The 15,376-nt window shown below is 46.9% G+C and overlaps 1 protein-coding gene across 1 annotated transcript in view; it reads left to right on the forward strand.

Annotated features, from left to right (window-relative positions):
- Window positions 1-998: 998 nt before the first annotated feature.
- LOC146197652 (Na(+)/citrate cotransporter-like) overlaps window positions 999-15,376 on the forward strand; it is a 32,069-nt gene continuing 17,691 nt past the window's right edge. Inside the window, exon 1 of the mRNA XM_084599558.1 lies at window positions 999-1,230. Coding sequence (XP_084455684.1) covers window positions 1,114-1,230 — 117 coding nt within the window. The 5' untranslated portion in view covers window positions 999-1,113. The remainder of the gene's footprint in view (window positions 1,231-15,376) is intronic.

A 15,376-nucleotide genomic window follows, 5' to 3' on the forward strand; every position in this document is an offset into this window, starting at 1 on the left:
TTGTTGCGCTGTTTTTTGCTTAATTATGTACCAACTCGCTCAACTTGCCGTTTTACTGGAGAGAGACATTTAACTGACAAAAAAAGGGGAAACATTATAGAGATGATGCTCACTTAAATTATAAATATAACGACTTTGTGACGAGTGGAGCTCGTTGCTTTACATATGTCATAGATCTCGGTTTTCAGGTTCGGTGTGCGTGTTTCCGCTTATGGTGACTTTCTTGTTGTCAATTTTGAGTTCCAATATTAGTGGGTGTTGTAGGCCACTGTCAAAATCAGCGAAGTTGGCAGAACTTGTAGGACAGCAACATTCTGACAATGTAAAAGTTTAGAAAAGTTAACGTTATACCCTAGGTAGGCGCATGCGTCGAATAATTGGCCACCCTGGCATCGCCCTAGAGGTTAGGGTATCCGCATCTAGTAGGGACGATGATAGGAGGTGCGGAACGGGGTGGGTGAGAGGTACCAAGCTTCTTGTGGGAAAGTACTTTTTTATCCATATATGTCCGGTGGTGTGCTTGCTGACACCGATGTCAGCGCTGCAAAATAAGAAAGCAGCTATGAACATCTAACGCGACAATAAGAAACCAGTGAAAGGAGTGTGGCTGGAGGGAAGGACGGCACAACGAACGAATTCGTTGACGCAGGAGTGGTCAAGCCCATACCCGCCGAGGTGACTAACACCTGCAGCTGTTTCGTCAAACACAGGGCAACTACCTTTCTCGGTGGGCACTGCTGTTTCTCAGCCGCAGCACAACAAAGAGAGGGAGTAGTATAGGGTGGGGGTGGAGGAAGGTGGTTGTTAAGGTTTCTCCTCTACCCGGTCTCGCCTCTAATAACTGCCTGCTGCGTCGGGGCTAACCTCCCTATCGGCCAGCGCAGCGAAAGTGCGCGCGCGATAGGCCGCCACCAACGGCCGGCCGGGTTTTACAAGCGAGCGTGGGAAAGCGCATGCGTTGTGGAGGAGGGTCCGCCAGGAATATATAGGGTGATTTGGAGCGCACCTACTTTCGTTCGATGGCTTCGCACGGCGCCACATTCCGGCCGCACCAGCAGCAGCAGCAGCTGTGCACATTGCACCCTCAGGATAGCCCGGAGTGACTCTAGAGCCATGTCACACATCCTAGTGTCCAGGATCGTCAGAGCCGTGTCCAGCTTCTGGAAGTTGGCGGTGCTCATTCTCGTCCCCTTGTTCTTCTTGCCTCTGGTGCTCTACATCGACTCAAAGGTTAGCATGTGTTCCTGCCGGTATGACGTCATCTTTCATTGGCTTGCCTGTTGCGCTGGCTTGAGCACAACGCCGTGAACCCTTGCACAGTCATCGGTATTCCGGACTCGGATAGGCTCAGTTAAAACGGCGCCCTAATGTTTCTACCGTAGAAGTAAAAAGTATTAACGTTAGGTTCAAGATGTCACAATTCAGTCAACCGTACAGCTGGAATGTTTCGGTGTAGTTTACCTGCAAAAGTGTGGGAAGACCAAGTTGTGTCTTCCCCGTGTTATTTTTTCCAGAAACGTGTAGGTAAAGTATGCAATATGAGAATTTCATGCTATATTTCTTGCTTGTAACCACAGAGAACGGTATCTCCCATGAAAAAAGATTTCTCCACTGCGACAGAACCAGTACAAAAGCAATGTTTCTATGAACGCAATTTTGGCGGCATTCTAATCGTTTTATTAAATTCTATGACAATTGTTCGAACATTTTGAACGCCAGTCTATTCACCAGATAAAAAAACATAGTGCACTGCACTGAAAAGATAGCCCAAATTTCAGCAATAAATGTAGCAATAATTATCTACAGTGTAATTCGAAAAATGCGCCAAAACTAATGTAGAAATGGCTTGGTTTGGTTTCGGGGTTCAACGTCCCAAAGCGACTCAGGCTATGATAACGTAGAAATGCTTTATTGAAGAGTATAAATGCATGATATAGCAGCTACCTGTCAAACCAACTGAACGGCATGCTGTACTGAATCAGCACGTCAAATGAAGTGACATATGAGCAGTATACACAATATAACAAGTCACAGTACAAATGAGGGCAAAAAAAAAACAACAAAAACAAATGAGTATGGGTTTTATAAACATGGATCAATATGTTTGTTTTTGCAAAATAAACATCCTGCATAGCTTTTTGAAGCTTGAGAGTGCTGTCGTGGTCTTGATGGGCATTGGTGAGCCATTAATTGTACATACTATTAGAGTCAGAATGGTTCGTTCTACTGGTAGTGTGGCATCAAGGTTGTAATATCGAACGGGGCTTCTATCAATGACTTCGCGTGATAAGATGTTTCTAACTATCAGGTACCGCTGGTGCTGCAACAATTATAATTTTCTTACATAGTATACAATTATTCTTCATGATATTAACACCGGACTATGGGAGACATCTGCTAGCGTCTGCTCGTTGCAGAGGAAGCAGTTGCGGTACAAATTTACCGCATGATCTCCCCACAGTGAAATAGACAGCAGGTCCAAGGATCGTGGAACGGTCTGTAATTTTTGAAAATCACCAAGTGAATTCGTCTCCTAATACTCTTCTTATGACATTACGCCAAGGTTTTTTTCTAGTTCGCTTTGTTTCTTTGTCCGTATATTTTTTCGTGTGAGTAAGCTATCGCTTACGTACTATAGCCAACGCAGCGGCGCTGGTCGTTCTTAGCTGATTGATTGATCAGCTAATAATTTTGAGGGGGCGCAGAGGCAAGCGCTAAGTTGAGTTGACAGATGAATAAGGGGAGCTATAGTAGAGCATCTCTCCTTCTTCGCTATAGTGTAGAGCGAGCGCAACTTGACAAGGACGACAGAGCAAGGCAAAGAGAATGCAGGCCGTATACTGATGGCTGCTGAGAGTGCATGCGTGTCATTCTGCACGTGTCCCAGTCGCTTTGCTTATTATTCGCGTTTTCTCTGCGAGGCCTGATCCGGCGCGCAGAGTAGGGACGCCGAGTGACCTCCCCTCCATGCTTATCATGGTGAGCTGAGGTCAATTAATATACGACACGCTCCGGCAGCGGTTGGTAACAAGGCACATTCCTTCTTTACAACAGTGCTGGATACTGTCTGCCGAGCAACGTACAACAGATCTGTATTTTCCTGAGTGGTTTTCAGTGAAATTCACGTGCTAATCTGATGTTAATAGAGGCGCAGAAGTGCGGGCGCTGCAGCTCGGGAATCCACAAGTTTTGCTGGCGCGATCCTCCACTTCATACCCAACATTCAACGAGAGCTCTTTTTAAGTAATCCTCAACATTCTCACCAAATGCACGACTAAGACTCTTCTAGGTCATGCCACCCAGAAATATATTAATTATTTTTTTGCAAGGCTGGTCATTCATGGCTACTTCACGACAGTAACAAAAATTAAGGTCAGCGCTAGTGGTCCCGAATATAATGATCTTGGCATCCACTTAGTCAGATGAGCTGCAAGTTGCAGTTGTGCTTTCCAAAACGCTCCTCTTTGTTTCTACAAGATGCAAGGAGGCTGTCAATGTGACTGTATTTTCAAACCAAGCCATAACAAACTCGGCTCGATTTCAAGGCTTCAGTAAGAAACGCTGTCTACCACAATGCATACCGCTTCAGAGCGCGTAAAGCACCATGGGAATCTGGCTGCGTAATGAGAAGGCAGCCTATTATCTGCATATTTGAGTGATGTGTATCTGTAGCTCAATTTGATGCTGCACTGGGTTCAAGGTTTCCGTCCGCGCAGAATAACTTTGTGGCGTGATGACTCACGTGACAATCTTCTCGCCGAAAGTATAGTGGGTTGCTCTCCAGCTCAACAGCCGCAACCTCACGTTTGTATAATAGGGTGCATGCACCTCATCTCGCATATAAAGGAACCGCGTAAAGGGAGGACATAGTTTCAAGAAAGTGAGAGCTCAGCTTGTTCGTCGCCACAGATTGTGGCACGCCCTCGTGTGCTGACAATATAAAACAATGATCGCCCGACAATATATATATATATATATATATATATATATATATATATATATATATATATATATATATATATATATATATATATATATATATTGTAACGTACCGTTACACAGAAGGCACTCTGACACCGAGGAACACCGACAACCAGTCAGGTCAGCACGAAACGGAGCACTGTTTCACTTCGTCGTCTTTTCCCAATCGCCCGTTCAATTCTTTGTCGTCGTCTATGAATGGTATGTGTCATTGCCCCCCCCCCCCCCCCCCTTCTTGGCAGCACCGCCTCGATGCTGCGGATGCGATGCTGCTCGATGTGATGAGCTGCCAGATAGTATGATAGGTGGATATGCGAAGACCACAAGACAAAAACGGGGCGCCATTAGTCTCAAGATCAGTCAGCGGGGCGGTCGTCGTAGGGTTTCATCCGGATGACGTGTACAACATCAGTGAACTTGCGCCGTCTGCGGCTTGAGGGGTCTTGGATCGTGGATTCAACTTCGTAAATAACGTCACTGATGCAGCGGAGGACACGGTATGGGCCGAAGTACCAGCGCAGCAATTTTTCAGACAGCCCGCGATGACAAACGGGCGTCCAAGCCCATAGTCTCCAGGCTCGTAGGAAGCGAAGCGCCGTCCCTTGTAGCGGTCAGCGTCTAGTTGCTGTTGTAGGTATATGCGCTGCCTTGCCAGCTGCCACGCTTCTTCCGCACGCTGAGTAAAAGTAGAGACGTCCAGGTCAAGCTCATGTTCGTCGTCGGGGTATACGGGCAGCATTGTATCCAGGGGATTGGTCACTCGACGGCCGAAGACAAGCTCGAAGGGAGTGAGCCGCGTCGTCTCCAAACGTCCAAACGTCGACTCCAAACCAGTCTTGAGAAAGGCATGGCGCCTGCCGAAACGTCGACTCCAAATAAACTTGGAAACAGTATGAAGCTATTTTTCACTCGTCTATAACCTCTAAACCAAGTACGTCTATTTACTTATGCTAAGCTTCTTCAATAGCTGCTAGCAACGCTTCTACCGTTAACTGGAAATATCCCCTCCATCCGCCAACATAGGCAGTAGTTGGAGACTCCCAGACAAAACATCTGTTCCGTCACTTCGACGCTTCAAGTTTATTCTCCCAGGCATTCGTCACCCAGCCTGGCGCAGCAATCAGCGACTTGAAACACCTGCTGGACTGGTGCTGCACCATTTTAATGTCGCGAGACGCGTTCCAGATAACAAAATCTGCTTTTATCTCAATGCTCAGTGCGATGAAGCATGGTGTACGCACTTGGTGAGTGATTTAAAATAATGGCTGGTCACGTGACGGCATTTTTGAAGGCCTATAAATAAAGCTGAGTAAGTCGTAACGCGATGGAAACAACGTAGCTAGCCCTCCAAGGCGATCTAAAGCTTTTATATTGACACTTGTGTCCTCGCCGGGGTGGCGTAGTGGTTACGGCGCTCGACTACAGTGCCCAAGGAAGCGGGATCGAATGCCGGCCTCGGCGGCTGCGTTTCGTTGGAGGCGAAACGGAGTGGCGTCCGTGTGCTGTACGATGTCAGTGCACGTTAAAGAACCCCAGGTGGTCGAAGTTTCCGGAGTCCTCCACTACGGCGTCTCTCATAGCCTGAGTCGCTTTGAGACGTTAACCCAACAAACCAACCAAGGCAGTAATTAAAATATAATTAGTCTTTACAAATTAATTAATTTGGTGCATTCAAAAATACTCCAGATTGGCGTAGACCACACAGAACGGTTCTCTCTCTCTCTCTCTCTTTCTCTCTCTCTCTCTCTCTCTCTCTCTCTCTCTCTCTCTATATATATATATATATATATATATATATATATATATATATATATATATATATATGCATAAAAGAAGAAATTTGGCGCAACAATTACTGCTCATATTCACATTTATTTTTATGGTATTTGCACTCACTCGGTGTTTTTAAAGGCTCCTGTAGAGCAGATATTAGCAGTTTGGTGCCAATTACAGTGATCTCTTGCGATATTGCGGTATTGTGCCACATGTAAAAATTGTTCACTCTTTTCCTATTTATTTAAATTTCATGGGGAGCAATGAAAAAGTGTGGGTCTACTCATTATGTCACTTATGAAATGTAAATTAGCACGACGTAATTCATGCGTTCATCGCTTACTCCACAGCTCTACTAGTCTACTGTTAATCAGTGGAATAAACAAGTAGCTCAACGCAAAATTTGTTATGAAATACGAAAAATATGAACTAGAGTGGTGTCGAATATATTCAAAGGCATTTCACTTTTATATAGCATTGGCTCAACAAAATACAAACGGCAAGTGAAAATACTAGCACTCGTTGAGTACGTTTGGCTCGTTCTAACGCATCGCAGGAAGCCCGTCCTTTTTCCACATTTTGACAGCTTTGGCAGTTCAGTGTAGCGGGGAAAGCCATTAATTCAACTAACAGCTACACTTTAAAACAAGTTCACCGCTGAGAACACTGTACAAGCATCATCTAAGGAAGAGGTGAGAACAGCCTTAAAAGTCAAAATTAAGAAATTCTAAAAAATTTCACATGAAAATATGGGAAGAGGGGAGGGGAGGGGAGGAGGGGGGGTCGCATATGCCTTCAGTACATTACATGCGTGGGCAAGATTTCTACAAATTTAACTTTTGGAGAGGACGGTCACATACACAATGGATACGCATTGTCATCAGATAAGTGGTTTATTTTCCTCTGTCAAATGAAAAAAAGAAAAGCTATCACGTACGACGCAGAAAGAAAGATATTTAATGACAATTTAATATAAGACTGATATATATACTAGTAAACAAAAATATATATTTAGGATCTCTAATTTCAACTTTTTTTTTTTTTTTTTTTTTTTACCGCACTAAATGTTGCGTACCAGTTAGATTGAAGGACTATGTTTTAGTGTTTACTCAATAACAAACAGCATTTATCACGATTTAAGCCACAGTTGTTTTCCACAGCAAGAATATCCGTTCTCGCAGTTCACGCGCAAGCGTAAAAGAAACTCTTCGCACTCTCATTCTGTTTCATCTTATGACAAAAGCCGAGAGTCTCGCGTGTCTACGAAAGCATAACTTTTCCAACAGCCATAGGATGGCTCTGGTTAATAATTATATCTCAAATGTAGCCAACGGCACGAGAGGAGAGTCAGAGCCCTGCCATATCCTTGCCTGATCAGAGGTTTAAACGCGCAAAGCTGTTAACGAGGTTCATATAAAGTGCGCTACAGTGAATTGCACAACGCGTCTCATCATTTACACCTAGCAGGAACTTCGATTCATCTAACAAGATAACTGCTTCTTATTCCTCATCTATCCACAACCATGTTCATTTGCCTGTCTTATACTGGGAGACAGACTGTTTAGACGGCTGATCAGGCATTCAGCTGCGCACCAGTTGTTTAGCTTAGAACATGGCACATGGCGTTTCGCCGTCCATGGGACCACTTTATAACTAGATATCACGAAGAAATCTCGGTTAATATCAGTGACAGTGTCGGGAATTCTCTCGACCCGCGCGAACAACGTCTTTTCCAACAACTTGTCTTGTCGATATTGTATGTACCTTCGAAGATCGAAAATATAGACTTTCTCTGAACCTATATGCTTTCAAAACCACTAAAGCCTCCTACTGCGTTACTCGAAAATACGCTGAAAGACGATTGTATTTATCGCGGAGCTATGGCCACGCGATAATCGCCATATGAGCCCCTATCCGGGCCCGTAATTGCATACAAAAACGAGCAGTAATGTATATACCCGCCTAACACGTCTCTTTCAAGGGACAGCAAGTTAACAATAAATTAGAGCAAACGGAAATAGAACACAATGGGAAGCTCCAATGAAAGTGCAAAGATGAAGAAAGAATTGAAACAAGACAATTACGTCCCCAGCATCTGGCTGAAAAAACGGGCATTTCGGCACAAAAATATAGCCAAAATTAACTGATTGGCATTTTAGATTCGAATGTATCTATTTAATAATTTATTTTATACAATTAGTCGGAATTATACGAGACAATTAAACCATCATATATCTTTGTCCACTACAGTTTGCATCCTTGTTTTGAACTTAAAGCAGCGTGTATACTGTGAAATACAATTGTAAGCAACGCAACGCCCACAAAAGGCGATGTTTCCAGACAAACATACAACGTTCACAATGATTTGCTTAGGGTTCATTCGTAGGTGAAGTTTAGCAATTATAACGTACATATGAAACGCAACCGTGGTTTAGAGCCTCCTAGTTATTTTATTGTCTCCGTCTACACCGTCCACACTGTCTACACCTTCACACCTGGCGCGTGCCACAGCAATATACGTATACAAACAACCTTGTCCATGTCCTCCGCTTAAGTAAACACAAATTAGTATTTGTCCATGCTGCCAGATGACAAGATAGTGACATCAGGCGCCATAGCGGCGACTGATTGGATGTTCACGGAATATGACACAACCACTGTTGATGGTGTCAGAGATAAGGATGCTTGCAGCGTGGTCTTGGCATAAACGCGGAAACTGGCTGAGTGCGAGTGCTGGGGGGGGGGCACCGTTATGCTGCCTTTATCTGAGGGAGACTGTTTTTCTGTCGTGCAATTAGCGTGGATGCATGTGATGCCGTCATCTACATTCGTGGAACAGCGGGCATCACCGAGGAGTTGCGAAACTCGACGGTCACTATCAAATGCTGAAGCGAATGCTTTTAATCCTCTGTGATTATGGCCTTCTGGGATGTGGCGAGAGGGTGCTATAAAGCGAACATCGGTCATGGCAGCTAGAGGCCAGTATTACGGGGAACTTGCAGAAGTAGAGTGGAGAGTTGGGCTCGTTGGTTTACAATCATGGTGGGAACAGCGCTAACACAGGACTGAGCGAGAACACACACACACACACACACACACACACACACACACACACACACACACACACACACACACACACACACACACACACACACACACACACACACACACACACACACACACACACACACACACACACACACACACACACACACACACACACACACACACACACACACACACACACACACACACACACACACACACACACACACACACACACACACACACACACACACACACACACACACACACACACACACACACACACACAAATATATACATATATATATATATATATATATATATATATATATATATATATATATATATATATATATATATATATATATATATATATATATATATTTCTGAAATGAACTCCAGTTTCTAGTCAGCGCCGTCCTGTGTTAGCACCGTTCCCACCGTGATCTTGGAGAAGCTGTTTGAGAAGGGAGGAGGAGCTGCTGTTATTTGTGTTTTCTCGTCGAGAAAAAAAGAAAAAAAAGGAGCCAGGGCTGTGTTCCCAGGCCGAAGTTAAACGGCAGAAGGGAATGCTCCTTCTCACGACCCACCGCTTTTTACAACGATAGCTATACTATCTTCATGTCGAAGGAATAAAGCCTCATTCCTGCACCCAATACCCCGTGTATTCCACAGATGGAGCTACGTATTCGTGAACCGCAAGATGTCTCTTCTCGCGCTGTGCAGCGAACATCGTCGTGTTTATCGTCGTGCCCAGATACGAGAGCACTATGCTATCAAAGCAGCCAACCACGCCTTGTGTAAGACACTCTCGCGTTGTGTAGTAACCATTGCTGTCTTCATCGTTTCAACTGCTCAACACTCTCGCACTGTGCATTGAATGAGTTATCTTCCCGAAGTTCCATATGCACCCCTCCTTCATTTTACCTAGGTATACACGTCACGCACATACGCCATCTCGCTAAAGACAGAGACCGGAGCCGCGCACGACAGGCTGTCGAGACCATCGATTAACAATGAGCCATACTAGTCCGTTGCCGAGAAATTTAACCAAGCGCGGAAGCGAGCCAAGATCGAAGTGACAGCAGCGACTGGTTGTGGTGGTGGTGGTGGTGAAAACGTTTATTGTATATTTGGAGGTTTGTTTGACGCGGAGCCGTACGAGCCTCGGGTTTACAATACTGGATGGAGACCCTAGTCATGGACCCCATCGGCGGTTGCCGCCTCCCGCGCACACCGCGTTAAGGTCCTTTGGGCCTGTATAGTCGCAGTAGCCGAGCAGTGTCGCCTCCCAGTCCTCCTGGGAAGGGTTAGGGATGGGGGGAAGGGATGGGTTTCGTTGGCAGGCCCATACCAGGTGGTAGGTGTCAGCCACCTCCCCACAGTATACTGGCACTGGCCAGTGAATTGGGAGTCAAAATGTTGAAATACTGCCGGGCACCACCGCATCGTGTTAGTTAAGAGGCGCAGGAGCAGCCTCTCGTTCGCTTTTCCTAACCCTTTGCAGGGGTTAGAGTATTTGCGATGCGAGTTTTGATAAAAAAATTACAATATCTTTCAATGTTTAGGCCAGATTGGAATCGATGTCCTCAGCCGATTCGAGTCCCGAGGAAACTGCCCGGAGAGAAAGCGCGCGGGCGGCTGCGTTAGCTGCCTCGTTCCCTGCTAGACTCTAATGGCTAGGAGCCCAGATGAGATATCGACACGCGGGGTCCGTGTCCCGACTGCAATTTTGATATATTCTATAGGCTAAGGGGGTGATCCACCCTTGGGCGACGTTCCGACAAGCCCCTCGTGAGTCGGTGATGATATATCTAGAAGTGTGGTCTGAGGCGGCGAGTGCAATGGCTACCTCTTCAGCGTGTGTTATAGATTTGGTCTTGAATGTAAGACCGTCGACTGTGTTCCCGTTGTGAACGACTGCGACCGTATACCAGCCCCCCGGATGGGGGCCCGTGGCATCCACGTAGAACACACCTTATTTGTTGCCACAATGGCGGGCCAAGGCTTCCACCCGCGCCAGACGCCGCCCATTGTAGTCTTCTCGTGACATGTTGGCAGGGAGTGGCCGCACTCTGCTGCTGCGGCCGATGTCTAACGATCGTGAAACTTGGTTCAAATCTAAATCCAAATCCTTTATTCGGCATTTGTTTTCATAAAAGTTGAACCTGTGCAATTTATTTTATTCCCAGAAGCAACGAAACCGATTATATCATTCAATCTGCATCCTCATGCTCGCGCACATACACATAATTGTTGGCGCTAATACGTATGAAGAAAAATAAAAGACATTTTAAAATAGTAGAATCCATCATACCATCATAGTCTCAAGGTTCGTTATTTTGAGCCCGAAGGAAATCAACTTTCTCCAGCGTTCATATAGGCACCGCCGCACTGGTAACAAACACTACATGTGTCAGTTGTCTTACCCTAGGCTCCCAACCGAATAGTTCGCTGTCAGCATATTGGTCTTCTCCCGGTGGCCCGCTTCCCGTTGAATTTTAGAGTGCTATAATTTTATCAGGTCAAACTAGAAAAAATCTCTGAAGCAGATCTTGCCATGTCATTAAGCGCCATGTTTTAGCGCGCCCCTTGCTTAAGTGAGGATGCTTTGAGAGCTGGCTGCCTTTCTGCGACAAATTCTTAAATACCCCTTACCAAGGGGACCTTTCTGAAACGTTCTTCTTTCGTTCACTGAGGACACGTAGGATTGTGCGTCCATGCGTCCGTGCGGCGCCTTTCATTTGTCGCTTGATCGAGCGCTGCACCATAGAGCATATATATGGAAATAGAAGCAGCACAGCAGGCATCAGCAGTGTTTAAAATTGGTTGACAGCAAAGAAAAGGCGCAGTATTCAATCACAAACGGTCTCGCAGTCGATGCCTAAGCACCGCGGCGGGGAAGGCGTCCGCCATGGAGCACTTTAGTAGTGCCCCTTGAATTTTTGGGTGGACACAACCGAATCCTGGACACCCAACTTAATTAGGTCAATGCCACTTGAAGGTTAAATTTAGTGCCATGCTAAGACCGGCGCTACCAAGCGTAGTGAAGCGTTCGCTTCAATTGTAAATTAGTTTATGGGAAAGGAAAGGCGCCGTACCTGTCAAGGTACTTGAAGGTCAAATTGCCAGAGTCGCAAAGCGCGGCTCTACCTAGCGCAGTGAAGTTTTCGTTTTAAAACGTCGAGTTTGAGCCGATTGCTGGAATGTTCTTAAATCTAATTCCCTCGGTGATAAGTTATTCTTTTTCTGCCAGAAGAGACTCAAAGTATGTAGCGACAAAGAGCAAGAAGGAAAATTGGTATTGAGAACAACAAGGATTTTTTTCTCCGTGCCCCTAAAGATAAGCACCAACGCTGCCTTAATGCTTCCCCATCTTCCTCCTTGAGCTCAATGCATGTTTCACGGCACTCGCTATGAGCTTACGCAGTAACGCGACTACGACGGTGACGTAAAGTTCAAAGCTCCGACTTCGCTCGCGCTAAACGTCGTATCCGCAGGTCTGACAACTTCGTCAGGTGAGCTTGCGTATGATTACGTGTACGCATATTTGCTCGAACTGAAATGTGGGTACAACCACTGCTACTTCTCCACACACGGCGTAAACTACTACGCCGCCAGACAAAACCGTTCTCTTACCGAGGCATCTATAGATAACTGAAAAAAATGCGCATAAAACGCAAAACAGTCGCACATATAGGCGCAAGCGCCTTAAACTAGAAAGTTGTAGCGGTCTCTCTTTTACTTAGACATATCTACAGTTTTTTGTCAAAACTGTAGCGCCCAGGTGGTCTGCTTCTGAGCCACTTCGTGCGACTCATAATGCATTTCCAGTGTTCCGAGTCTCTTGATGGTAAGATTTTGCTCCTACTTTCTCCAATGGGAAGGACCTCTACTAATGCTAAATCAGCGCCATTGACACTGCTGATAAGCAGACCCCCTGGCCTCTACATTTTTGACGAAACCGTACATTTAGTAGTGCAGTAAAATCCCCCCCCCCCCTCGCAAAAAAAAAAAGAAGAAAGAAACAGTGTGGTTAGTAAGAAACTGACAATAAAATTTTGGAGGACGCTTAAGCTTCGCCTTCAAGAGTGAAACGCGATAGCGTTATTGCACCTCATCGAGAAAACTTATTAAACGCAAGGGTATTGCGGCATCCTCGCACCGGTACCCGCGCGGCCCGAAGGGGAGAAGGTGATCTAAAGAAAGGAAAGACGCTTGATTCTACAACCTGTGAGGGTGCACGGCGAAACGTCAGGGTTTACGTCAGGGGCGAGTGGCGCGCCACGTGTCGGGGCAGCGCCGCACATTGCGAGGAGGGGTTCTTCTGTGTTTGCCGCAAGATGCCTCTGCATGTGCGCAGAGCGCAGAAGAAATGTAGCGGAAACGTACTTCGCTACTCGTGTGACTGCGACTTCTGTAAGTAACATGCTCCTAATTACCGATATACACCGCAGTATAACGTTCTACGTCACGTTTCTAAGGCAACACGGCATTCACTAGAAGCGCTTTTGTACTGCTTTCAAGCATCGAACTCGTGGCTGAGTGCAATAAAAAAAAATGAAAACTCGTGGCTGAGTGGTAGCGTCTCCGTCTCACACTCCGAAGACCCTGGTTCGATTCCCACCCAGCCCATCTTGGAAGTTGCTTTTTATTTATGAAGTACATGCCGGGATTTATCGCTCACGGCCAACGCCGCCGACGACACCGGCTTTTCTGCGACACGAGCTCCTTAACGCTACCGCGTTATTTCTTTCTTCTTTTTTTCTGCACCGCGACTCTTCGAGGTGGGCGTCGGCTTGGTGACGTGAAGCTGACACGGAGAGAGGAAGGACGACGAACTGGTATCAACCGACGAAACTACTTTATATAACAGAACAACAAAATAATACAAAGACGTATTTCCAAACAGAGAGGCCACTGCTTTTCTACAGCAAAGACTGGCTAACGCTAAGCGCAGCTCGATGAGCTGGCATTCGAAACTGCGCTTGAGCTCATTGCTTCTATACCACGGCTTGTTCTAAAGACGGAGCCTGCCTGCTATCGCTGTCGGAGCCTCGTCGTGAACCGGCGGTTAAAGCGCGGCGCGCTCTTAAATAACCACGCCCGAATTTTATAAAAGGGAAACATGGCGCATAGAAGGAACGCGAACGCCGCAGCAGTCGCAAAGTTATGCTCCTTCTTCTAGGTCTGCCAGTGTCTACTCTAACCTTCCAGGACAGGACTTGCGGTGAGGTGCAGACGCTGGCGGCTGTACCATCCCTTTCTTCTAAGAGGTCCTCGCGATTTCCACCGTAGTCCACCGTAGTCTGTTGCTAGAGGTATTGGCGCCTGTGTCGATGAGGGTGAGGAGGCGTGTCGTTGTTGTTGTGGCTTTAGGAAGAAGGAAAATAAAATGCATGGGCCTGCTACTGGCTCTTTAGCTGAGCCACCTCCGCTGCCTGATTTTTTTCTGATTTTATTTATAGAAAGAGAAAGGCGCGGTAACTGTCTCACTTGTTTTCTGTGGACACCGCAACCGCGCCGTAAGGGAAGGGAGGAAGGTGGGAGTGAAAGTGGAAAGAGAGAAAGAGGAGCCGTAGTGGAGGGCTTAGGAGCAATTTCGACAACCTGGGGATCTTTAACGTGCGCTGACATCGCACATCACACGGACGCCTCTTCGTTTCGCCTCCATCGAAATGCAGCCGCCGAGGTCAGGTTCGAACCCGGGTGCTCCGGCACAGTAGTCGGGCGTCTTACCACTGCACCACCCCGGCGGGGCCTCCGCTGCCTGATTTATTGATTAATTTATAGGAAAGGAAAGGCGCGGTAACTGTCTCAATTGTTTTCTGTGGACACCGAAACCGCGCCGTAAGGGAAGGGAGGAAGGTGGGAGTGAAAGTAGAAAGAGAGAAAGAGGAGCCGTAGTGGAGGGCTACGGAGAAATTTCGACCACCTGGGAATATTTAACGTGCGCTGACATCGCACAGCACGCGGACGCCTTTTCGTTTCGCCTCCGCTGCCTCGTGCGGGCAGAAGAGAGAAAGTAGAGAAGAAAGAAAAAAAGAGGGAGAGAAAGACGCGCGCCGCAGCAACAGCCGTCGTCCACCACCGAAGCAGTGGCGGGTGCAATGACGGCCTACAACAGATAAAATTATGTGGCAGGCTAGCCCCCGCCGCAAGCGCCGGTGACCTACCTGTCCTAGCCCCATCAGGGCCAGGATCAGCCACCCTTCACCACCTCCCCCATCGGCGAGGAGGCGTGGTGCTGCGGCTTGGGGTGCTTAATAAGCTGCGCTTCTTTTGGGAAAGATCGTTCCATTTGCGCCGCTCTCACTGCGGGCGCGCCTATAATGTAAAATTACAACTGCGGCATCCACTTCGGCCCCGCCGGGGTGGTGCAGTGGTAAGACGCCCGACTACTGTGCCGGAGTTCCCGGGATCGAATCCCGGCCTCGGCGGCTGCGTTTCGATGGAGGCGAAACGAAGTGGCGTCCGTGTGCTGTGCGATGTCAGCGCACGTTAAAGATCCCCAGGTGGTCGAAATTACTCCGTAGCCCTCCACTACGGCCCCCCTTTCTCTCTATCCACTTTCACT

Source organism: Amblyomma maculatum, chromosome 3, assembly GCF_055883805.1.
Source record: "Amblyomma maculatum isolate TAMU_Amacu chromosome 3, ASM5588380v1, whole genome shotgun sequence".
NCBI classification, from domain to species: Eukaryota; Metazoa; Arthropoda; class Arachnida; order Ixodida; family Ixodidae; genus Amblyomma; species Amblyomma maculatum.